This window comes from Sturnira hondurensis, unplaced genomic scaffold, assembly GCF_014824575.4.
Source record: "Sturnira hondurensis isolate 20B ecotype Veracruz unplaced genomic scaffold, ASM1482457v3 Scaffold0013381, whole genome shotgun sequence".
In the NCBI taxonomy this organism is placed as follows: Eukaryota; Metazoa; Chordata; class Mammalia; order Chiroptera; family Phyllostomidae; genus Sturnira; species Sturnira hondurensis.
In genome coordinates this window covers 1,956,354-1,981,510 of record NW_028086012.1, presented here as the reverse complement: position 1 = coordinate 1,981,510, position 25,157 = coordinate 1,956,354, and the positions used below count along the sequence as shown (strand labels likewise).

Genomic DNA, 25,157 nt, shown 5'->3' with positions numbered 1-25,157 from the left:
CGATCAGGAAAGCAGGGTTGTGGGCAAATAGGTGGGAGCACAAAACCCTGGCTGGACGAAAGGCAGGGCTTTTCTTTAAGACCAGGGGGCAGGGGGCAGGGGAACACCAAAGCCACAGCCAGCTCTAGGGGGAGAGGAATGCCGAGATAGGAGGTGAAGTGAAGAAACTGTAAAAAGAAAAAGGCATCAAGTTTAGGGCTTGGAGAAGGCCATTAAAAATGGCCTCTGGGGAGCCCTGACCTCTCTGCGGGCCAGCCAGCACACCGCACAGAGCCGGGCACAGAGCACGCATGAGCAGATGCTTGTTGCCTGAGTGACAAATGGGCCAGCAAAGGTGCTCCTGACACCTGCACTGCTGAGTGATCGCTGGCCTGGGGAGCTGTTTCTTAATTCTCAGTCTGGAAAGGGAAGAGTGACACTGATGATCCTCAAGGAGTGAATAATCAAAACGCTATTATCTTTGGCTTTGAAGTTCAGGAAATGAGCCTGCCTTTCCCTTCCCTCGAAGGCCCCCTCCTTCTCCCTTCCAGCCTCCCCCCATCCCTCCCTCTCCAGCCTCACTTTACTTCCTTTTTAGCAAAGGTGCATTAACTTGCCTGACCAAATCCACTGATGTTCATATGCAAATTGAATCCTATGTCTTGAGTTCATACTGAGAAGCTGTGAGAGAAAGGCAGATGCGTGCGGGTAGGGGGCACTGACCCAGGTCTGGGTGTCAGTCCTGACCACGGAAATTTCATCAGCCACAGCTTCCAGGAGGCTGAACTGAAAGGTCCTCACAGGAGGTGGCCCTGGGGCCGTCCTGGGCAGGGCCCTTCCCGACCAGCTGCCCGACCAGCACAGAGCCCCACCTCCGTACCCTACGGGGCACTGAGGCAGCTGCAGGAGAAACACTATCTGAAATTCCACTCTGCTTCCAGGGCACTTCTGAGCTATGGGAGATTCTAAACCAGTACAACGTGATATGCACACAAAGGAGGCGACGCGGGAACAGAGGAAGAAGGGTCAAGACTTGGTGCAGCTGGGAAGGCTTCTCAGAAGAGGGGGGTTTCAGACTCTGTCTCCAAGGGGGATAAGGAACTTGCCTGAAGGAAAAGGGAAGGTACGCTGGGACAGGCTGTGCCTGGATGGAGGAATTAAAGGGCCAGGTTTGTCCATGCACCAGGAGTCTGGTCCAGAAGCTGGGGCTGCCTGACCAGCGTAGATCTGGGCCCTGTGTCCTCTGCTGGGTCGGGGAGAGAGTTGTTGTCTATCACATACGTTTAACTGGTCAGACCACCAGGTTGTGTTTTAAAAATACAGGTTTGGGGCACCTGTCCCAGTCCACTGAATCCGATCTTGGAGGAAAGAGCTTTGAAATTCGTGTCTTTAAGACTAAGACAGCCCGAATGGCCAAGGAGGGGTTCACGCTTCCCAAGGAAATCCCAATCAATGTGAGAACGCGAGGCTGCATCCGGAGCAGGCCAGCCTCACTCTCAACGCAACTTGCAGCTCCCTCTCGAGCTCAGGCGGCAGAGGTCCTACAAGGGGGATGGAATTCGAGGAAGGGCCCTTAGTTCCACCCATATACAAGTACCCGGGATGCATAATCACCCACGATTATGAGGACACCAAGGGACATGTGTTCTAGAGGCATAACTCAGCCCTTTCGCGTAACCGCATTTTCTTCATTCCTTGCAAAGGGGACCCCTGTGTTTTCAATCCCATCCGCCTGTCACTTACTCCAGAACCTCCCTCCACTCACCATCCTCTTTCCCCTACATCTTCACTCTTCCTCTTTCCTTGCTCTGCCCTCAGCCTATAAACACAACAAATGTCCAGTACCTTAAACAAACACCCTCAGTAACCCAACTCCTTCTCCCCACCCTACTTCCCTTATACACCCTTTACTCCTTCCTTCACTTCACCATGGAACTTGTCAAAAGGGCTGTCTACACGACTGGCTTCTAGAGCCTCTCCTCCCACCCATTCACCCCTCACCCCACTACCATGCCTGCCCCCAGAGCTCCACTAAAAGGTCTTCTTCCAAGGCCAAAGCCAACAGCCTCTTCAGTTCTTTGCCCACGAGATCTTTCTCACCATTGCCATCATCAGACATATCCTGATATCCTGGTTAGAAACTCTTCCAGCTTTTGCAGCGTGACTCTCTTCGTGCCTTTTAGATCGACCTTTCTCAGTTTCCTTCACTGGATGTCTTTCATCTGCAAGGATGATGTTCCCAGATCCATCCTGAATCTTCGCATTCTCTTCACTCTTTCTAAGAAGGGTTGTCCATTCCTCGGGCTTCTTCTCCCACCCAGGTGCTGATGAATGCAGATTTATCCAGTTTCCAACCAGTGTATCCAAATACCCTTGGATGAACCGTGGGCACTTCAAATGCACCACATTCCCCTCTTGACTGCTGAGATGCTTGTTCCTCCCCTTGTATTTTCGTTTCAAAGCCTCCCACTGGTCCCAGTCAGAGAGCACTGAGTCATCATGCCTTCGTCCATTGAGGGAATGTTTACTGAGTGCCCACTATGAGCCAGACACTGTGCTGGTCACTTGGGATATGTCCTATGGAATACCATGCTGAAGAAGACCTCCTTCCCCTTCCTCAGTCCTCACATCCAGTCAGTCACCAAGCCCCATCCCCTCCCCTAAATAGCTCTCAAATTTCTTTCTTCCTCCACATTTCCAAAATTTGGTTGATGCCCTTATTTTTTTTTAACTTGAGTAACTGCTTCAGCCTCCTAACTGGTCTCACTCCCTCCAGTTTCCCTCTAGAACCCCCTCCACTCCTGCCAGAGTAATCCTTCAGAAACTCAGACTTCCTGCCACTGCTCGGTTCAGGAGAGGAGTGGCCCTCATCCTTCCCAAGGCTGACCCCAGTGCTGCCAATCCTACCTGCTCCCATCCAGTCTGAGACCTCGTTCCCTCCACCCAGCAGCGCGGCGAGTGCGTGGGCAATGGAACCAGAAAGACTGGGTTTAAACCCCAGTGTGGCTGCTTACTGCTAGGAAAAAAAATACTAACCTATTATGATTCAGATTCTTCATCCATCAAATGGGTCTATCAAAACCTAATTAATGGTGCTATTATGAGAATGAAATAAAACCATTCACATAGAGGGCTTAGCTCAGTGCTTGGCACATGACAGGCACGCAATAGAAGAGAGCTATTACTATTATTAACAACAGTCTAACACACCTACCCTTAGAAACCTGTTTCAGGATAAAACCCAAGCCTCTGGCAAGATGTAGGTTCACCGTGATCTGGATCCTGCTGCTTTTTCCATCCTCATCTTGATCTAGGAGCATCAAATTCCTTTCAGTTCTAAAAGACTGTTCCAAACCTCAGGGCCTTTGCACATGCGTCCACTCTGAGCTATTGATTTCCAAGCCTACGCATTCTTCAACATCCTGCTCCAATGTCATATCCTTTGTGGAAACTCCCTGACTTTGCAGTGAGCAGCGTCTTCCTAGGTTTTCCCACAGCCTTCGGACACATCTCTGTTAGCATTCGTCTGTACTCTAGTGTTTTGTTTACATGCCTATCTTCTCTCCTCATGTGCATGTGCCCCAGGGCAGACATTATACCTACCATCAACGAACCAAAGAATGCTCGTCTCAGAAACATACTGTGGACCTGGGGAGGCTATGCTTTTGGCGGAAGGGGATGTCTCAAAGGTGACCGGACAGGCAGTCCTCGAAGACCCGTGTTTCTCTCCGGTGGGCTGGGGAACAATTAGGAACACACTCTCCATTTCCCTGCTCTTTGTAGGAAGGCAGCTCTGATTCTTGGGCCTTAGACTTGAGTTTGCACACTCACACCTACTCCCTGCGCTGTGGCTCTGTGGCCCTTCTCCCACAAGGGAAGGGATGCCCTGCAGCCTTTCTGGGCTCCCCCAGGACCCCCTGAAGCTCCCTAAGAACCTGTGAGGGTAAGGGTTTACCCTTTTGCACAGCTTGACGCTGAGGCAGTGCCTTTCAGAGGGGCCTGGCTTCGGGAACCCAGGCTGGAGGGACCTCCTGTGGAACGTGTGGGGGACTGACCAACATGGGGCCACTGACTCCCACACACCAGCCAAGGGTAGGCCTTCTGGGGGTGAATCAAACCGTTTCTCAGAAAATTACCAGGTCCTACTGACAAGCCCCCCTGTACCCCACTTTCAGTTTCAAACGAAAACAGAAATAAGCATCTTTAACAATGCCCGAGAGACAGCATTCCAGTCACCAACTTAATAACCTCATGGAGTAAGTCCTTCTCCTTGTTCAGCCTCCACCCTCGCCCCACGTGGCTGGAGCATCCTTCCCCATTGATTCCATTCATCTTCAAACAGTTTGAGGAAATGTGGGACCTCCTTTGTAAAACGCTATGCAGAGGAAATCTATTTCCAGTGTTCCCAGCATTGTGATCCTAGGCTCCTTGACCAAACAATTTAAAAAATGAAATAAAATGTAAAAAGAACAACAAAACCACCAAACCTTTTTACTAGTTAGGAAGTATTATACCTGAATTAGATCCGCCCAAAACTCCTGTGTTGAAGTTCTAACCCCCAGTGCCACGGTAGTTAGAGACACGGCCTTTAGGGAGATAATTAAGGTTAAATGAAGTCACGAGGGTGGGGCCCTAATCCAATGGGGTTCGTGTCCATACCAGAGGAAGGGGAGCCATCAGGGGGTCTCTCTGCAGGTGGGCAGAGGAAAGGCCCTGTGAGGACACAGTGAGAAGGGAGACATGTACAAGCTAGGAGGAGAGTCCTCCCCAGAAAGTGAACTTTCTGGCATCTTGATGGTAAACTTCTCACTTCTAGGACAGTAAGAAAGTAAGTATCTCTTGTTGAAGCCACCCAGTCTGTAATAATCTGTTGTGGCAGCACGAGAAGACAAACACGGTCAGGACACTCGGAGCCCAAAGCGACGTGACTGCGGGGGCCCAGACCGTGACTCAGCATGAAGCTGGCTTTGGCCTTGAGGGCATTTTTCAAAGACTGGTAAAATAGAGCTTTGGTTGTCAGGGCCTGGTGGAAAAGAGAAAGCTAGGAGCAAAGGTCAGAGCTCACTCAGGTGGGGGGCTCTAACATGACACCTCTGAGTGAAGCTGGGCTACTTCTAGCTGCTCCCTTAGGGAGAGCCTGTCTTCCTTCTTATCAGCCACTACACCCCTCTGGGTGGATCTGGAGGCTGATGGTGTATCTCAGAGCTTGAGGCTGAGTGAACAGCAAACCGAAACGTCCCCCGAGAGTCCATCACAGGAAGTCCACTTTTACAGTTTTCCGCCTTCAGATGACTTGGGTTGTTTGGACTCTTCATACCAAGAATTTATTCTGAAGATGTTTCTGCGTGCCACCGGGCACCAGGCAGAAGCGAATGTTAACTCCCTCTGGAAGAAACTACCTTCCACTGAGGTGCCAAGGAATCCCACAGGCAAGTCTAACCACCTCATCAAAGCTACGAAACAAACGGAGAAGCACGGTTTGGAACGGAGGGCACGAGGGGAGAAACCACAAACAACGACGTAAGACCTGCGAAGGCTCAGATGCTGGGGTCAACAGACACAATGTAAAAAATAAACATGTCTGACACATTGAAAGAATTAGAGAAGGATCTAAACAGGAGTAAGGAGTGAGGCCCTATAAAACGTAGTCAGGAACGTGTGAAAAGGGGCCAAACAGAACTTTATAAAAGGAAATATTTGAGATTAAGACAAGTCCTCTGTGAAGGCATTGGACAGAAGTTAGACATAGCCGAACAGAGAGTGCGTAAATAGGATGAAACACAGAAGACATGACAGGAGTTCAGAGACACAGAGGACAGAGTGGGAAGGATCAGTATGCCGCGCCAGACTTCCAGAAGCAGGAAAGAGAAAAGGAGAGGCAACAGCTGAAAAGATAATGGCTAAAATTTTCTCAACTAATGCAAAACACAATTCAGAGGTTCACGAGCTTCATGAAATCCAGCAGGCTAAATACCAAAATACCAACATGACTGGGAAACGACAGAACACTAAAGATAAGTGACAGACCACAAGAGCAGCCAGAAGACTGTCATACAAGGGAATGAGAGCAAACTTATAGCAACACCGGAAGCTAGGAAACAATGGGATAATATTTCTACGTGTGCAGACCATATAATTATCAACCAAGAATCAGATACCCAGTGAATATCAACATTCTTTCAAGAAGAAAGAGAAAAACAGATGTTTTAAGACAAAAAAAAAACCCTGAAAAAGTTTTTCATTAAGAGGAAACCAAATTTTAAAACATGTATTTTGGACACAAAGTGGTTTCAAAGAGAAGAACTGATATGTAAGAAGGAATAGTAAACAAAGTAGCAGTAAATAGGTCAGTAAATCTAAACGGACCTTGTTTGATTAAACAGTAGCAATCGTGACTTGGGGGCAAACATGTGCTAAGACCTCTGATTTTTCAGGAGGGACATAAAGCACTACTTACATTAGACTTTATTAAGTGAGCATATGAGCATTTCAGGGTAACCCTAAAAAAACCAAAATGATTGCAGTTTTAATGGTCTAAGTTCCCCAGTTACCAGACAGACTGTGAGAAGCTACACACAGGACACGCACACAGCACTGGGAGGCAGAATGGCTGAAAGCAAGAAGAAAAGACTCATGAAACAAAAACGAAAAGAGCGCTGACGTAACTGCCGGAAAAAAACTTCCAGATCAAGACATCACTACGGATAAAGAGAGTCGTTGCTAATTATTTTTGGAAAAATTTCAGCTCACCGGCAAGATACATAGTTCTCAACTTGCATGCTCTAATAACACAACCCCCAAAGTTTTAAAGCAAAAATCAAGAGAACTTCCAGGAAAAATAGACCCAACCACCACCAGAGTGGGAGGTTTAATATGCCTCTCTGCAGTTGACTGATCAAGAAAACAAAATCAATGCAGATATAAAAGACTGAAGCTTGATGTAATGGAACATAAAAATTACAAAATACACATTACTCTTCCAAGCACATGCAGAGTATTTGTGAAAAATGACCATTTCTGGTCCAAAAAGAAAGTCTCCGCAAATTTCAAATGATTCACACGCAGACAATGCTCTAGGACCACAGGCTTTAGAACCAATAACAAAAAGGCAGCTAGAAAAAATCCTTTGTTTGAACATTAAAAAATACTTCTAAAGTTGTGGCTGAAAGATGAAAGAATAATAGAAATTGGATAATATTCAGAACTGAACTATAACAGATAGACCACACATAAAAACCCATGGGAATATAGTCATAATAGTTCTTAGAGGGGCGCTTATAGCATTAAATGCTTAAATGAAGATAGAAAAATAATAAGTTATACATCAAAATTAAGATGGTAAAAAAAGTAACATCATAATTCCAAATAAAATAGAAAGGAGAAAAAAAAGATGAGCATAACTGATGAACTAGGAAATACATATATCAAAAGAAGTATTAAGAAGATCAAAGTTGGTTCTTCGCAAAGACTGGAAACATGCAAAACCTATGACAATTTTGCTGAACAAGACACAAAATAAGAAAGGAAAAAGAGAATAAAACACATAATAAAAAGGGTATGCACAACTCTACACTCAGTAAATTTGAGAACTTAATAAAATGGCCTCAAGAAAAAAGCACATAATCTAAATCATCCTTTAGTCATAAAAAGATTAATCCGTAGTTTAAAATCTTCCAACAAAGGAGCAGCAGACCCACGTGGTCTTGCTAAACAGTTCTGCAAAACTTTCACAGTGAAAGGTGTGCCAGCCTCTCACTTAGAACTCCACAGAACAAACGCAAGGGGAGGCAACCCTCATCACATGGTTTCATGAGATTAGCAGTATCTTTTTTTTCCCTAAAGATTTTATTTATTTATTTATTTATTTATTTATCTTCAGAGGGGAAGGAGAGGGGGAGAAACATCAATGTATGGTTGCCTTTTGTGCGTCCCCTGCTGGGAGTTGGCCTGCAGGGAACCGGCCTGCAACCCAGGTGTGTGCCCTGACTGGGAATCGAACCGCGATCCTCTGGTTCGCAGGCCTGCGCTCAATCCACTGAGCTATGCCAGCCAGGGCTAGGTTAGCAGTATCTTGGCAAAAATACCTGGCAAGGGTAATATGAACAAAAGGCCAATCTCACTAACAAAATAGAAGCAAATGACTAGTAAAATACTGGCAAATCCATTTTAGGCATGCATAGAAATGGTAATACTAAATGACCAAGTTGGGTTTATACCAGGAATGGGAGGTTGGTTTAACATTAGACAAATCAACGAATGCATGTAATTCACCACACTCGCAAAACAAAGGAGCAAATGCTATCACTGTATCAATAGAGAAAGGTGCTTGATAAAATTCAGCATCTACTCACAATTAAAGTTCTTAGCAGACTAAGATTAGAAAGAGATTTTTAAAAAGCTTCAGCAAACATCAGAATGAGGAAGTGAAAATGTTCTATTTAACATCGAACAGGGATAAGAGGGCCCACCACCATCCCAGTGGCCTGATATGGTATTTGAAGATTAAGCTAGAACATTGGGGCAAGAACAAGAATGAAGAGAAGGATTAGAAAGAAAGAAATAAAACCACCATTTTGGAAGATGACTGTCTTACGTAGAAAACTTCAAATAATTCACAGATAAATTACTACAAGAGAGTGGCTATACACAAAAATCAAAGAATAAAAAATAATTGCATTTCTAAACACCAACAAGAAATAGGTAGAAAATAAAATTTTAAAAGATATAATTTATAAGAGCAATAACAAATATAAGATATCTAGGCGTAACTATATTAAGAAATGTACAAGATCTGTAATGGAAAAATCCAAAAGCTTATTGAAAGCTGTTAAAAAGAAGCCCTAAGTCAGTAGAAAGATATATCATGCTCATGGGCGGGAAGGCTCGGTATTCCAGATACAACTGTTGTCCAGTTGACCTGTAGTTTTGGTGTAATTAAAGTAAAGACTCCAGTAGGTTATTCTGTAGATCTTGGCAAGATACTTTAAATATTTATGAAAAAACCGAGGGCGTGTCATACACACACTCACACACATACACAAGAACTAGATGTGAAAATAGCACACGAAACGTACCCAAGAGACAAATCTTAGGGACATAACTGTGAGTGAACTTGATTAAGAATATACACAACACAATTACATTTATATGGAGTTCACACCCTGGCTTACTAAACCATGTATTTCTAAGGACCCACATTTGCGTGTGAACTGTAAAGAAAAGAGGAATGATAAGCACACGATCCAGGTAGTGCTCACCTGGGGAACAGGGGATGGGAAGACACATGTCAATCACTACGGTAACTGACTCAGCTATGCAGGCGTCTATTACATGGATGTTTTTATGCCTTTTATTTTATAAACATGCTTTTTATCTATTTGATGTTTAATGAAAACAGTTTTAAAGAACTGCCTACCAAGCTACCACAAGCAAGTTCTGGGTTTGAAACCCTTGCAGACCAACTGTCCCCAACAGAGCCCCGCCCACAGGACACCCCCCACGCTCCCCAAGAGCCCTACCTTGGCGGGGTTGAGAGCCGTGATGACCCACACGCAGTGCGCATTGTTGTCGTACTGAATAGGGAAATTGGGGGAAGTGATGATGCCCGAGGGGCCCCGAAGGTGGGCATCACACATGCGGGCTGCAGAGAGAAGATGAAAGTTTAGTTTAGACCAGGTCCAGTTCCCATCCCCACCTCTCTCCCCCAGCCCAGGAGAAACTGAAGTCTGTGCAGTCTCAACCCAGACGTGACCTTCTGCCTTCTTCCCTCACAGTTCTCAGCAGGTTCAAGGGGAAGTCCCAGTGTCTGGGGCACTGGGGTAGGGCAGGCCCTATGTGCCCCGCCTGGCCTCCTGCTCTGTACACAAAGATGGACTTCCACGGTGAAGCTAAGCCAGCCCTCTACCGCCTCCCCCTCTCACTGATCAGCAAGTCCACCGAGAGGGTGTGGCCTAGCACTCCTCCTGTCCACCTCACTCTAGTTGGGCACCGGACACCTATGGGCCTGCTGAGGCGCGCACCCTTTGCTCTGTGACCTGCCTGTGCATCCCCATTGGCTCTCAGGCCCTGAAGTAGAATCTCAGGATGTCCTCGTCAAGGCTACCTCATTGGGTCTCGAACGCCTGTGCCCGAGGCCTCTGCCAAGGCCCCCAGCTCAGGACCAGGGACCCGAGCCATCTCCACGCCAGTCATGGACTTCCCTCCCGATCCCTCCCCACACTCAGCACGCGCCCAAAACTGGCTTTTGACAGGAAGCGTAAAGATTCAAGGTGAATCAGAAGTGCTCTACTCAAGTAGATATAAAGTGTTATCAATCACGGCTTAATCTAATTAAGCTCTTTAAAATAGCTTCTAAAGTAATTAGATTAAGTAGTGATTGATAACCGTTAAGGTACTACATTGTACCTAGGTGTTTGCCTTCTTTAAAAACATGTTCTTTGGCTCTGGCCACTTCATTCTTCAATGTTAGCGCTCGGCGGTTTTATTAAAAAGAGTTCTAAGAGGCTGCTCCGTGGCTGTCTGCATGGCAATTTATCCTAATTGTAGGCAAAGAGCCTAAGAGTAAAGAAATAGTGAGCCAACCCAACGAGCCTAAGTATATAAAATGAAGGTAGTGTCAAGCCTGGTTTCCTCTGCTGGGGCGAAGAATCCTGGAGCTGCTGTCTGTGCGGCGGGGGTGGGGGTGGGGTTGGGGGTGGGGGGGGGTGGCCACATAAACCCCTCCTGCGCGGCTGGGAAGCAGTTGCTGCCGCTGTCAGACATAATTCATCTCGGCTCATTTTAAGCGCTCATTCCAGCACTCACTCATTCCAGCATTTACTGAGTGCCCATTATGGGCCAGGCAGACAGCGGGGAGGAACAAAACACGGAAGACACAGCCCCTCCTCCCTGAAGGGCCAGCTGCGAGCCGGAGGAAATGGGTATGAAATGGAATCCTGCAGAGCCAGTGCTGTCCGAGGGTTATTTGCCAGAAGCCGCCGGGTCAGAGTTGCTCCTTCTTCTATTCTAGCTCATCACCTCCACTGAGGACACTCCTGGTGGCTTGCCCGGCTGCACCTAAAGGACCTTCCCCCTCGCCCTGAGCTCAAATGCCAGGCGAAGCAAGCTTGCACAGGGCCCTAGGGGAGCCCTCTCCTCTGCTCCCCTTCTGTGTGCCCAATTGCTTCTGTAATCCTCCGTGGAGAAACACTTGGATTCACAGGTTGTGCTTGAAACAACTGGGCCTGAAGGCAGCAGCCAGGGTGAGGAGAGGACTGGCTGTGGGGTTTACCAACTTAGCCTTCCGGGTTTGAAATGGACTCGCTGCTTGTTTAAGCCAGGATAAGTCAGAAAAGCTCTCCAATTGATTCTGTTGTTCACCTGTAAAAGGGGGCCGTGATATCGCCACTCCCCGCCCCCCGCCCCCGCCCCAGGCCCCGCGAGGAGGCAGTTACGTGAGGCGGCAGGTGTGAAGGCTCACTCTGGGCACGGGGCGCTGTCTGCATCCAGCACAGGGGAGCTCCGATGGTTGGGCTCTGATGCCACGTTCGTTCCACTTCCCTGGGCTCCAGATTTCTCTCAAGGCCCAAGAGCGTTTTTCGACCTTTCCTGAAGTCTCTTTAAGTGGGCTTTTCTCTTCCTGTGACCCCACCTGAGGCTACAACATCACTAAACAAGTGGGAATAAGGTCACCAAAAGCAACGTCATGATCTCAGCCCACCTCTGCGAGGAGGGCCCATGGATGCGGAACCCTAGCCCTGCAGGGAACCCTTGCAAACCTCCACCAGCATCATCTTACCCCTCATCTGGAAAGCCAGGCTGTGCTGCCTTAAAAGCCCTCAGCTTCAGGCTCAATTTATCCTGTGCTTGTTTCCAAAAATTAGATGGTATTTGCAATCTGTTGAAATATGCTGAAGGTAATTAGAGGGAGCAGGTCAAAAAGGCAGTTACCACTTTAAGAGCTTAGAAGGAATTAACTGAAATATTACAATCTGCAGATATTTAGCATGGAGCACCTTGAAATAGGTTCTGAATGGAACATCAGCTCCTTTTCCCCACTGCTGTCTCGGTCAGGTCAGGGGGTCCGTGGACAGACAGACTTCCTCCTGAACGGCCAGCCCCTGGGAGCCCACCAACAGATGGAGAGTCCACGGCTGCACCTAGCATGGGCTGGCAAAATGGTAGATGCTCAGACAAGTTCTGAATACACAAACAAACACATGTTTATGTTTCCCTTTTTGCCTTTTCTCACGAACTTTTCTGCTGGATAGCTGTCAGGAGACCTCCCCGGGACCTCGCAGGCAAAAGCTCTGCAGCTACTCCCTCTTTCTCTGGACACCGCTACTCCACGTAACAGGATTCGTTTCCCAGGGGCCACAGCCGGGCAGCATCTGGACCCACAGCCGGTTCTGGCACTGAAACGACTTGGCACCAAACAGGAAACTGCTTCAGATACAAATGCCTCTGGCCTTCTGTCTCCTCCCCTAATCTGATTCGAACACTATTCCTTGCTGCCCTCCCATGCTGCTCCTTCCACTGACCTGCCTCCGCATCCTTGCCACAGTCTTTTGGAACCACGGCCCCACCGCCAACTCCAAGGTCAACAAGCCTGACTTGCATCTGCAACATCTTTCACCACCTCCTGCTCCATTTCCTGTGTGGACAGAAGCCTGTCTCCCCTGCCCAGTCCACTGTGTCCTCTGCAGCCCTCCGTAGCTTCCTCCCACCCTCCTGTATGTTGCCCACAGACACCTGCTGAACCCCGGAAGGAACTCTCCATTGGCCTCCATCTAGGGCGCATTCCACCGGCACCAGCATTTTCTCTCTACCCTGTTTTCTCTTCTGTCCTTACCCAACTTAGAGCCCAAGGTCCACCCGTGATCATTTCCTTGCAAACCCACCTAAGTTCCTTGCTCCCTTTTCCTTTAATCAGTTGCCTGGAAGACATCAGCTGTGAATGAACCTCTCCATCTGCATTCTCTAGACTTAACCTCCTATAGGTAAGCTTTTCTGGAGGAAAAAAATCACACGAGTGAAAGACTGATAGCACCGTAAACTCATGATTACTCATCTCAGGAAAAAGCCTAGATACTGCCCAGCAACTGTGAAGCTCCTCCTCCTGCTCTGCACAAAGATCCTTTCACGCCTCCTCCATGCCCCTCGGAACTCTTGCCCTCCCCTCACCCCGCTCACTGTCCGTGGGTGACCCTGCTTCAGTCTTTGTGAGTGGAACAGATGACGCCTGGCAGGCACGCACTCTCTCTCACCCCCCATTCCGAAATCCTGTCTGCTTACACCCTCATCTCCTTTCCTCCAGTTCCTTTGTCTTTTAGAGCCCAGCCTCACTCCTCACGGGCTCTGCTGTCCCTGCCCAAAGTCAACCACGTCCATGGCCACACCCTGGATTTGCTGTTCTGGACTCCGTGAGAGTCCATCTGTGGGGGCTGAAGCTCCATCACGCCATTCTTTCCCCTCCCACCTGTGCACCTAGCAGAGCGACTTGATCTTGATGCACTTGCTCTCCTGAGTCACAGGCCCCTCCAGCCTTCTCACTCCCTCACATCTACTCACCCATCGGTGCTCCGTTGAGCCTTCTTATCTCACTAGTCTGGACCTCAGCACCCTCACCAATGGCTCCTTCACCAATGGCTCCCTCAATGCTCTCAGCTCTGCCTTTGATTAATTCTACCATCTGCCTTCTCTAATCTTAATCCTGGGTGCTGAAGCACTGCCCGGAGACCATGGCACCAGCACAGGTTCAGTGTGTGCCACTGTAATGGAAGCTTCGGCCCCAATTAGTCCTTTCCCTTGTCCTTGTCCAGTTTCCTTGACAATTCCTTACAAGGAAAACTTCAACCATTTGCCAATCAGTAGAGCCACCCAGTTGACCTCTCTGTGGAGGACCTGACCCCACTGACCCTTCTCTTTCGGTGAAACTCGCATTCATCCGTCTCTGCGATGCCTCTTGGTTCTCCTCCTACCTCTATAACTGACCTTTCTCAGCTTCCTACTCGGCTCTTAACTCCTTAAAAGTAGTTGTTTAGATCTGGGCGCAAAGCATACAGGAGTTCTTTGCACACTTCCTGCAAAGTGTCTGTGAGTTCACAATTTTAAATCCAAGTAAAAGTTACAAGAAAGTGGGGGAGAGCTGTTCTATGCGGTTCCACCGAGTATACTGACTCTGAAGGACGTGCAGGAGCAATTTCCAAGGAGTGTATGGGAGAGCGTTTGGAGTGAGGGTGTGAATTCCAGCTCGGCTGGTCAGCTCTGCGCCCTCAGGCAGGTTGGCTGGCCACACCAAGCCTAGATAAATGTAAAATACCGGCACTTTCTTCATAAAGAACTTATGAAAAATGCCTAGTGCGATGCTTTATACAAGTATAAATAGCTCAATAAACGTGAGCTTTATCATAAGTATCTATATATAAGTAGGTAAGGGACTAGGGAGCAATGGGGCGTGTACTCTAGCACAGTCAGTGAGTCACGCAAGAGAATAACTACAGAGGAGAGGAGAGGAGAGGAGAGGAGAGGAGAGGAGAGGAGAGGAGAGGAGAGGAGAGGAGAGGAGAGGAGAGGAGAGGAGAGGAGAGGAGAGGAGGCAGGTGTAAGAGTGGGGGAAGAGCAGGGGAGGGGAGGCGGAGAGGTTGAGACAAAGCTCTGAACTTCAGTGTAAGGAGTAGGCCCAGGAAACGGATCCATTGAAGTCCACCAAGGATGACAGCCACCTGTAATTCATCATGGTCTTTAATTTTGCTTGTTTGTGCTATATTTTCCACATTTCACTCCCATTTTATGAGAATTATGGAGAAGATGTTGAACATTTCAGTAATTTTTTCCTGTGCTATAATGTTATGTTAATAGCAAGGTTGGAACTTGAACTTAGGTTTCTGAGCCCTAAGCCTGGTGTTCTAGCCGTGAAAAAGGCCTTTATTCTAAACAGATATATGAGGCCTATCTAGAAAGTATCCAGCCATGTACTATGAGAAAGAGAGACATTTACTAAAGGAGATACAAGAAACATTGTACATACGACAATGATACCTCAGTCCCCTTCAAAGCTGGCATTTTGGGACCTCACACAGTTCTCCCAAGTGCCATCAACTGCCCCATTGTATTGTCCTGAATCTCACTGAAGGTCTGAAATCTCTCTTCTTTCAAAGGTGATTTTAATCTTTGGAAAAGCCAGAAGTAGCAGGGGGCCAAATCTGGGCTGTCGGGGGGGCTGAGTCATTTGGGTGATTTGATATTTTGCTAAAATACATTATATGAGACATGATGCATGAGCAGGTGTGTTGTGATGAAGCTGCCAATCACAAGCTGCCCATAGCTGTGGCCTTCTGAATCATTTGAATAGCTTTGCTGGAGGAATGTCCAAGCTGAACGCAGAATCTGATGCAGATTTGTTGCTCTACTCACTCAGTCATTTTGAATGTGACAACCGCATAGTACGCATGCTCACTCAACGGCGTCTGCTGCCCCCACTGACTAGAATAGTGAAGTCATCATTGTTCACGCATGTACATTCCAGTCTATTCTCCTTGGCTGCCAGGTTACATCGATGTCAAGCAAATCATTCTCATTATATTAACAATAGCTGGACTTTTTCTGGACAGGCCCCATATAAATATGCATATATATAATATGTATAAGTAAATATATATATACATATATATTTATATAGTAAATAGTGGGTTTCTCCCCAAAGGTATAAAATCAATGTGTTGATTATCTATTCTGTGACTCAGTAACTGTAAGCATCTCATCGGGGCTGGTACTCAGTCCCTATTCTCTGTCAACCCCAATTTGTGGTCACAGGGAACCAGGTTTCCTGGTTGTCACTTTGGTCCCCTTATTCTGTCAGTGGTTTATAAACAGAGTTCCCTGGAGCCTCAGGGGTCCCTCAGGGGTGGCTCCGGGCTGCAGAGAGGGCGAGGAAGGAGCCAATCCAAGCCCCTATTTCAGGGAGAGACCTTCCACTTGCATCTCTTTTATGTACTGGGCTTCTGTGAAAGCTTATTTTAAAATATTAGGCTCCATATACAAACTCAGTCCTACAAGCCGTATATTTCACTGTGCTGCTTCTATCTGGGGCTGAATAGAATTCATAGAACAATGCTTCAGTTGTTTCGATCCCTTTTGGATGATCACAATTTTCTCGGAGTCAAATTAGAGGTTGATTTCTTCAGGCGGAAGGGAAACGAAAGACAGGCCCGTGAAAGGCCCTAGTTTCAGATTCCAAACGAGGGCACAGTGCCACAGTGTTGATTCATTTCAATCACTGATTCATTCAGGTCGTCGGGAAACATTTGTGGAGAACCTATTATTTGCCAGGCCTCATGTTTTAGTGTAATTAACTGTGTGGAAAAATGAATATTGAAAATCAAGTCATAATTTAAATGCATTAGAGGAAAAATAAGACCACTATGTGTGTGGTGGTGAATGCTTTTCAGAATGTCATCTTTTGGTCACCCGCTTATTAGGGGAGCCATTCTGGAATTCAGAGTTTTGTCCCTTTTTACTCTTAAAGTGAGGTTCACGTCAACTCGAAGCAAGGGATTTTAAAAGAAAACCCTTCACCACTGCCCAAATGAAAGGATCCTTGAATCAAATATATATGTCTCAGCCCTTGGCCTTCACAGTTGTCCAGGACAGATGGCCCAAGTTCAAACCCAGGAGCCTTTGCTGTCTCTCTTCCTCCCTCCCAATGACCTACGGGAGAGAGAAAGGGAGGGAGAGCGGCGGGAAGGTGAACCCGTCTGTGCTGAGAATCCCCTCTCCACTGCAGCCAGCGCAGGGCTGGCCGGCTGCTGTCTGTGACAGGACTTATTTAAATTTGCAATCACTGAGTGGGGGAGGTTTTGTTTTCCCAGTTCACAATGAGGGCCTGTGGCTAAAAAGAGATGAAGGAACCCGCCCAGGGCCAGCAAACTAAGAGGGGACCGAGTTGTGATCTAGATCAAAGCCCGCGTGCCTCCTGAACTGTGCAGCTGCAGTGACTGAGCAGACAGCGAGGGACAGGCTTTGACAAGAACCTGTGGTCGCTGGAGGCTGTGGTGGGCTCCCGGGCTTAGGGGAGCTGTACCCCGGCAATGCTGTGTAGTTCTCACCACGGGTGTGTGCATACAAAGGCCTCACAGACACACTGGGATGTCTCGAGATGAATGCTTTCAGGCCCGCTGCCTCCTCTAGTCCTTGCCGTAAGGTCATGAAGTAATGCTCCATAATCTGCCTTTTAGTGGGGCAGGAGAGCTTGAGTTGGCCCAAGGACAGCTAAAAAGTGGTGATGGTTGCATTCAAACCCAATTCTGCCTGGCTCTGTTTTCCGTGATGTTCCCCAGCTTCGTATGAGGATAAGGCTGAGGATAAAATGAGCATGGATGTAAAACAGCTTAGCCCAAGGCTTAGTCAACAGTGTGGCGGGGGATTCAGAGTCCACTGGATGAAATCACTGGGGGACTTCCAGGGGTAACACAGCACGTCTGGAGGAAAAGATGAGCATAGTCCTCAACTGCGAACTTCCTTCCGGAACAGCACCCTTCCCCAAGCCTGGGCAAGTTTGTGTAAGTGGTTGCCGTTACTGACAGAACCACCTTCCCTCCAGGAACGAAAAGATCTTGTTGAGAGATCAGGTCTCACCACTGCCTAAAGGGATCATTTTTTCTGGCTCCTCAAAAGGAATTTGAAAACAACAGATTAGTATAGGGTCCCTTGGTCTTCAGCTTTGATCATTCTATGCCTCTCTACACAGCTGGTTTGCGGCTTCCTGGAACAGGAGGGGTGTCCCATTCAACCATTCAATCATCCATTCAAGACATACTGCTGAACACCTACTAAGTGTCAGGCTGTGTTTTGTGAACAAAAAAGAAGTCCTTGCCCTATATAGTTTATAATCTAGCCTGAGAATACTTGTTTTCTTGTCTAGCACTTTCCAATTTTAAAGTGTTACCATATCCACAACTCTACTTGGCCTTCACATTAATACAAGGTGGGCTAGGTAGGCACCCTTGTACCTTTACAGGTAAGAAAATTAAGCCCAGGGAGAAGTGGTGATTTGCCAAGTTGCCCATGGCCAGCTGGTAGCAAAGCTAAGAGTTCTACCCAAGAACTCTTCTTTTGTTTGATCTTTAAAAAATATTAGCTAAGTGGAACCTTTGAAATAACATAGCTAAAATTAGTGGGGACTCAAAGTACATTATTAATTGTGGATCATGGCCACTGCAAAGCTGAGGGAGAATGAATAAATCTAAGGCTCATTTGAAAACTGCTCAGGCCCCTGTTCCGGATTACTGATCGGCACATTGAAAAGAGGGAGTGGGTCTCAGCTCCAACCTCGTCCTTTCCTCTGTGTGGCCATGATTCGAGTTCTTTTTCCCTGGACCCCTTCTCTGCACGCAGTTCACGGAGATGCATGTGCCTGCAGAGAGGCAAACAAGCCTCTGATTCTCCTTCTTAAACCAGGAGAATCCAGAATGCACCTTCCAAACCGGAGCTCAAAAGAGCGGCCATTGGCTTCGTTTACACACTCCAGAGCGCGTGCTTACTCTTGCACGGAGACTGAGTCCTGGTCATGTGCATACACAGGGGAAGAAGAGAGATGGACACGGAGTGCAGGGAAAGGAAAGCTGTCTCGTGGTGCCCTGTGGGGTGGGGCCAGGGGCTTCCCTCCCACAAAGCACTGCTATCTGTCCTCACAATGGAATGCACTCAGGTCTGCCACTTTAAGATTATTTGGGGTTGGGGGTTGAGGGCTCGGCCAGCTCAACCTCAGTGCATGTGTTATATGGGAGCGTGAGTGGCATGGCCCTTGGGAACAAGATGCCCAGGTGCAGAGTTAGAAAAGAGGAGCCTTTGAGACCATGATCCACACACTTCTGCTTAGCAGAGAGCATCTTCGGAGGCACAGGTCTATTTATTGCCAAATATGAGGAAAGAAACAAGGGCATTCATTGAGACTCAGGGTTCAGGATGCATATGTATTTTAAGGGAGGCATCAAAGGTGAATTATAAGGATGACTCCCCTTCTCATCTAGATGCAGGTGTAACACCTGTGCAGTGAGCTAGACACCTGCTCTGTCTATGGCTCTAGGAGACCGAAAGGCCCGTGCAGGGCAGGGCCCATGTTCTCTTCCCCATTTCTGGACCTCTTCATCCTAGTGGAGACCTTGACACAGAGAGGCACTAAATAAATGTGATCTAGTAAATGAATGCAGAATCTGAGGCATGGGGAGCAGGGAGGGGAGGGCCAGCCAGTCTGGATGAGAGCCCAAGCCTCAGGGGCTAGGAGCTGGGCTCTGTCTTCCACGCCCCACACAGCTTTCTAACCAGCCCCCTTTCCCAGGGGACCCTCACCTCGGCAGACCGGCCTGTGGTCGCTCCAGGCTGCAAACATGTCGCTCACTTTCATACAGGTGATCCGCTTGGATCCTTGCAGGTCATAGCCCTCATTGCAGGTGAACTGGACGCTGGATCCTAACCTGGGAGACAAGGTAAGCCTGTGAGCTCAATCCCTGGCCCTTCCAGGCCCACCCCGGGTGCTTCCTGGCTCCATAAAGGAGTATCACACCAACCTTGTTTCTCCTCTGGCCTGTGATTGCTACGACTGTATCACTTAAAAATCTCCTCTTCTTGACCATTGAATGGTTTGGGGATTAAGTTAAAAGGTACGACTATGAGCAAAACAGCTATCTTCTAAGTATCCATGGGAACAGCTAAGAGGGGGGTGGATGATACGTAAAACTTTAATGAAAATGGAGAGCTACAGGAAGATGCCTCGATAGAAACTTTGCAAAGCCCTAGGGTCTCCCAGATTATCAGAGATATGAGCTGCCTGCTGGCACATCACTACTGAGGACAGCAGTCCTCTGTACCCTGGGTGCAGGTTTGTGGGGTGACGCTGGCAGTCTACAGCTCTCCCCTTCCCCTTGAGTCACAGTGGTACCCCCAGCAGTGCAGCAGGAAAGACGGCCAAAGGCCACGGCTCTTCTTCAGAAAGTGTCTGTTGCTACAGCCAGGCCATCCTCCATATTCTACCTCCAGGAAGGCCAGCCAGCCCCGCACTTCCCCCCTGACGTCCATCCCACCCTTCTTGCGAACAGAAGGTTCCCAAATAGATCTTACCTGAAATCCGAGCCTAGTCTTTTGCCCCTTTCGGGTATGCCAGGGTCTGGACACATATTATGCCCTTGGGACACACCAATCTGAGTTACTACAAGGCAAAAAACAGCACATACAGAGATGGATAACCACAGGAAGGCACTGGCTGGGGCAGTGGCTTGGGTGGGGGGGTAGGTGGACCCAGAGACGGAACGAGGCCCTGTTCCAGTGGGGCTGCGTGAGGTTGCTGGGGTCCACTGGGCGGGGGTTTCCCGAGTGTGTGAGGTGGGGAGCTGCTGTTGACAAATTCCTTTGTGAGCAAAGTCCAAGTGAAATTCATCAAGAGCATGGAGGTCCAGAGGCAGGCACCCCAAACCAGCAACCACCTCATTCCCTTGTCCCACACCAGTAGCCAGAGGTGGAGGGTCCACAGCCCCCAGTGACCTTCCCACCCTGAGCTCTGGATCTGGGGGTGGCGACTCTAGATGAGATGAGCCTCCCACCCCCACCCAACCTCAGCCCCAAATGGAGAAATGACTCAAAGAAAGTTAAACAAAAGGTGGATGCGTGATCAGAAACGGTAAAGAATGTCAGAGAAAGCAGTAGTCTGAAGTTCAAAGCAGGGACTTTAGCTCAAACACAGATCTCTCTGCTGAGAGACCTCTCCCCATCAGACACTTCTCAAGCCAGAGTGAGCAGCAGCCAGAGCACCCCCCCCCCCTGCCGCCCAGTGCCACCCAGTGCCTCCGGCCAAGGGCGCCGAGCAGAGATGGCACCTGTGGGGGTCCTGGCCAGTGGGGTGATGCTCTTGCACTCGCCAACACCAGAGTCCTGTTTACAAAAACCACATGCACAGTCGTCTGGACTGAAGGAGATGCTTGATCGGGGGTGGCGGACACACACAGAGGCCGTTTTCTCCTGTTTCCAGTGGGGAGAGTGCAAACCCTCTGCCCCCCACCCCTGCCCAGTTCACTGTTCCTGCGATGTTGATACTCATGAGGCTGGAACCCCCTCACACCTCTGGATTCTTGGCTTTGGGGTTGACTAGGAGCTGGGGCCAGGCAGACAGTCCCACATTCCCCATACCGCCCTTGAAACCAGGGATGACAGGAAGTCTGGAACAAGGTTCCTTGAGTTGGCCTGTTTCTGTCCCACCCCCTCAATGTCCCACAATATGAGCAACATGCTCAATCATACACTTACTCACTCACTCACTCACTCACTCACCCACTCACCTTCTCACCCATTTGAATACACAAAAGGCATTAATTGAGCACCTACTGTGTATACGAACCTATTTTATACACCATGGGAAATGTCAATGTCAGATGTCATATATGACCTCTGTCCTCAAGGAGATTCCAGTCAAGTGAAGACATGAAACACGGAAAATAACCATGAAACCACATTTCATGGGTTTAATGGGGCACTGATAAAAGATGCAGCTACAGGGAGACTAAGAGGGAGGATCCATATTCTATTGCTGAGAGAAGCACGAAAGGCTGCCCGGAGGAGGTGGCATTGAACATGGGCCTTCAGAGAGAGTAGGACGGGGATACATAGTGACAGAGGAATGGCAGTTCAGGTAGACAGACAGACAGACAGGCATAGGGAGTGAGGTGCAAACACAGCAGCAGAACTGGGGTCCCCGGTGTGACTCAAATAGGAGGGGGGTGATGAGTGACATGAACGAGTGAAGGGTGAGATTTCAGAGGTCAGACTTAAAGGAGTTCGGGTCTGATCCTGAACATGATGGGGGGCCACTGAAGAGTCCCGAGTCGGGGTAAGATCTGATTGCTCACGAGGTAGCCAGTTCCCGCATGATGAGGTGGGAAGTTTTGTGACTGCTCAGGTAGAGGACAAGAGCCTGGCAGCAGGGACGGACATAAAGTAGTGAGAACAGACGCAGCCAAGAATCACCTGGGCTGATGGAAGACCAGTGAGTGGGGACAGGGAGACCAACCAAGAGACCTGTGACAAATTGCATTTTAGACTCACTGAGTCTGGAGCTCATTTCCACAGTGAGAGGCCTGGTATAGACCCCGTTCAAATCTCCAGGTACCTCAGGGCGCGGATGGCCAAGGGTCCCGGGGGTTTGGACAGACTACATGCTCCAGCTATGCAGTATCCTCTGGGCTGTGTGGCGATGAGCACAAGGCTTCTTGGCAGCCTTCCTTTCTGGAATGCTCCCCAGCGCCAGGTTAAATCCAGTCACTCCCACTGGAATCTTATCCCCTTCCCCTCCCCTTGCTTGTCAAGCCTCTACTTCCAAAGCTTTCCCATCCTAAACTTAGCAGCGTCCCCATTCTCACCAATCCAGGACCCTCCAGGCTGGGGGGACACAATGGAAGCACCATTTGCAAAAGCAGAGCAAGTTCCTGCCTCCTGGAGCCTCAGTATTTTGCAAGCAACAGGAAGGAGATAACTAAGGCCTCCAGGATCCCTCATCCCTCATCCCTCCAGGATCCCCAAGGGTGTAGGAAGGAGAGAAGGCTCTGTTCTCAGAAGAGGAGGAGGTCAGTCCTGACCTGTACTTGTGGTTCATCTGGTGGTCAGCCAACCTGACATGGTCCGTCCCGTCTGAGGACTTCTCGGCTAAGCTCCCACCTTCTTTAGGCTCTGCCTGCTCAACTCTGCCCACCAACCACGCCCATCCCAAAGTCCTTGCCGACCCCCACGTGGGGATCACACAGCCATCTGGTAGCACGTTAACAATGGACAGCAGTGTCCTGTCTCCTTTTCTTGCCATCTGATTGAGGACTGACACCACCCAGTAAGCAGACAGAGCAGAAGGCCAACAGATGAAGATGTTTCTGGACCGGAATGAAGAGACCACGGCATAGCCCACCTACCAAAGCACAGCTCCTGACCTACAGAGCAAACCAGCTGTCTCCTCTTTAATCAGCCAGCCCGAAGTAAGGCCCAGACCCCGTCCTGGAGGTTACGAGCCCAGCAGGGAGCCGCTCACACCCGAATGGTGTCCTGTCTTGCTGGAAGGACCGAGCAGATGACAACAGCCCCGTGTGGACTGAAAGGCTGCTTGGGCAACAAGAACACTTAAGTAGCAGGGGGCAGTTAACTGCCTGAATTACAGGGGTACGAGGCTTTCCCCCTCTTTCTTTAATTCCAACCTCCCCTGCCCCATCAAAACAAGCTGCTTATGTTTTTAGCACTGATTTGCTGTTGGCTACAGAGGGAAGGTGAACCTCACCCCCACCCCAGAAGGACCCTTATGGTGAGGAAGAAGCCGTAACACACTTGGACAAGCAACGCCTTCTACCCGAAGTGGAGGGAGGCAGGAGCACGTGGGTGGTCAGAAGCGATCGGCGGCAGGGGGTCCTGGTACCCGTGGTCTGTCTGATGAGCATATGAGTGGGGTTTGGGGTACGTGAGTGTGGAACTCCCCTCCTCTGAAGTTCAAGACTTCTGTCCATGGGGAACTGGGGCAGAACACAAAGGGCCAGACACCTGCAGGCATTTGGTTGCCTGCCGGCCTCCAGAGGCGGCTTGCATTCCACTCATCCCTCTCCTAGAAAATCTCAGAACAAAGAGCAGGACCTTATTATAGAGATATATCTTTTACAAAGAATTCTTGCATTGTTTCATTAGGATAAGGCTTATTCATCTTTCTAAGGGAGTTCTGGGCACCTCTGAGTAGCTAATGAAAACCACGGGCCTTCTCGCACACAGAATGCGCCCGCAGCATCACATGTAACTTTTAGCCAGTTCATGGGCCTCCTGGAGTCCTAGGCCAGGAAGGCCCACCTTACATTCAACAGCATCCTTGGAAGGAAGAAAGGGTATGGTCTTGTACCCCCTTTTTACAGATGTGGAAACTGAGACATCAGTGCCTGGGGTAACATGGTTAAAAAACTTGCCCTCCCAAATCAGGACTATTGCCTTAACGTTTGCCCGTGGCTGGCCCCAGGGCCGGCTCTGAAGTGAGGTCGTGGCTGCCTCCATTCATCTGGTCTCCTGTGGCTACTAGAGAAAGAGCGTGCCTGCGAGGGCCAGGCCCACGGTTCGGTTCCAGCCTTCTCCGCAGGCTCCTGGCCTAACCTTCAGCTCTCCTTGCCCCCTGCTTCTTCCCCTGGTCCCTAGTCGAGCACAGATGTGGGGCCTCTTGGCTGCCCTCTGCCATCCAGCCGCAACCCCCACCCCGGGGTGCAGTGACTGGAGGACTTGAAAGACCAGAGACAACCCCACCCCCAGGCTCAGTTCCGTTGGGGTTTCAGGACCCACCTGCCTCTCCCCCAGCCCCGCCCCCACCACACACAGCACAGGGCTCTGGGGCCACTGGTGGGGGGCTCTGTCTCTCTTGGGAAATGCTTCCAGCACCTCAAGAGAGGTGAGCCCATGGAGGTGAGATGAAAGGAGAGGGTCAGGAGGGAGGAGAGAAACAGAGAGAGGTGAGAGCAGAGAAGGGGAAGAAGAAGGAGGAGGGGGGACCTGGAGGGAGACATGGGAGGGTGGGAGACGCAGGGGGCAAAGGAAGGAGAGGGGGGAAATAGGAACCCGGAGGCCAGTCAGCTGGAACCAAGGAAAGTGCCCCACACTCACCTCCACAGTGAGAAGGGAGATTCTCAGAAAAAATCTCCTCTGCTTTCAAGACTAGCCTTCCAGGGTGGCCCAGAACCTTCCCAAGCCCCTTCCTGTGCCCCGGCCCAGAAGCCCACAGCGTAGGTTCCAATCAGCTGTTTCTGTGACATTTCAGCCTGCTCCCCCAAAGCACTGGCTTTCCCCCTCTAAATCTTTCCGACACCAATAGCGGGAATATATTCCATAAACAGAATCATGCCCGTGCCCACACACAGAGCCCAGCACTGCCCCACTGGCTCGAGAGGCAGGACCCGCACCCTCCAGCTATCTTCGCCCAGTCCATGTTCGCCCAGCCAGGTCCAGGGGCCCTGGTGGGGGTCCCTCAGCAGGGCCTTTCTCCCCTTCCCAATTTCGCCTGGGGGGCTGGAATCGGGGCCCTGCGGCCTCTGAGATCCCAGTGGAGATTACTGACTCCTCAAGGAGAAGCCAGAACAAGGACTGTCTTAGCAGGTGGAAGTGATTCAAAAGGAAAAATAAAGAGAGAAATGGAGCAGTAATGACTCCCTGGA

The 25,157-nt window shown here is 49.3% G+C and overlaps 1 protein-coding gene across 1 annotated transcript in view; it reads right to left on the bottom strand.

The window, feature by feature from the left end:
- Positions 1 to 21,133, bottom strand: part of CSMD2 (CUB and Sushi multiple domains 2) — a 268,001-nt gene extending 246,868 nt beyond the window's left edge. The window contains exons 1-3 of the mRNA XM_037061417.1: positions 21,066 to 21,133; positions 19,306 to 19,430; positions 9,498 to 9,619 (exon numbers count right to left, since the gene is read on the bottom strand). Coding sequence (XP_036917312.1) covers positions 9,498 to 9,619; positions 19,306 to 19,430; positions 21,066 to 21,133 — 315 coding nt within the window. The remainder of the gene's footprint in view (positions 1 to 9,497; positions 9,620 to 19,305; positions 19,431 to 21,065) is intronic.
- Between the last annotated feature and the right edge of the window lie 4,024 nt (positions 21,134 to 25,157).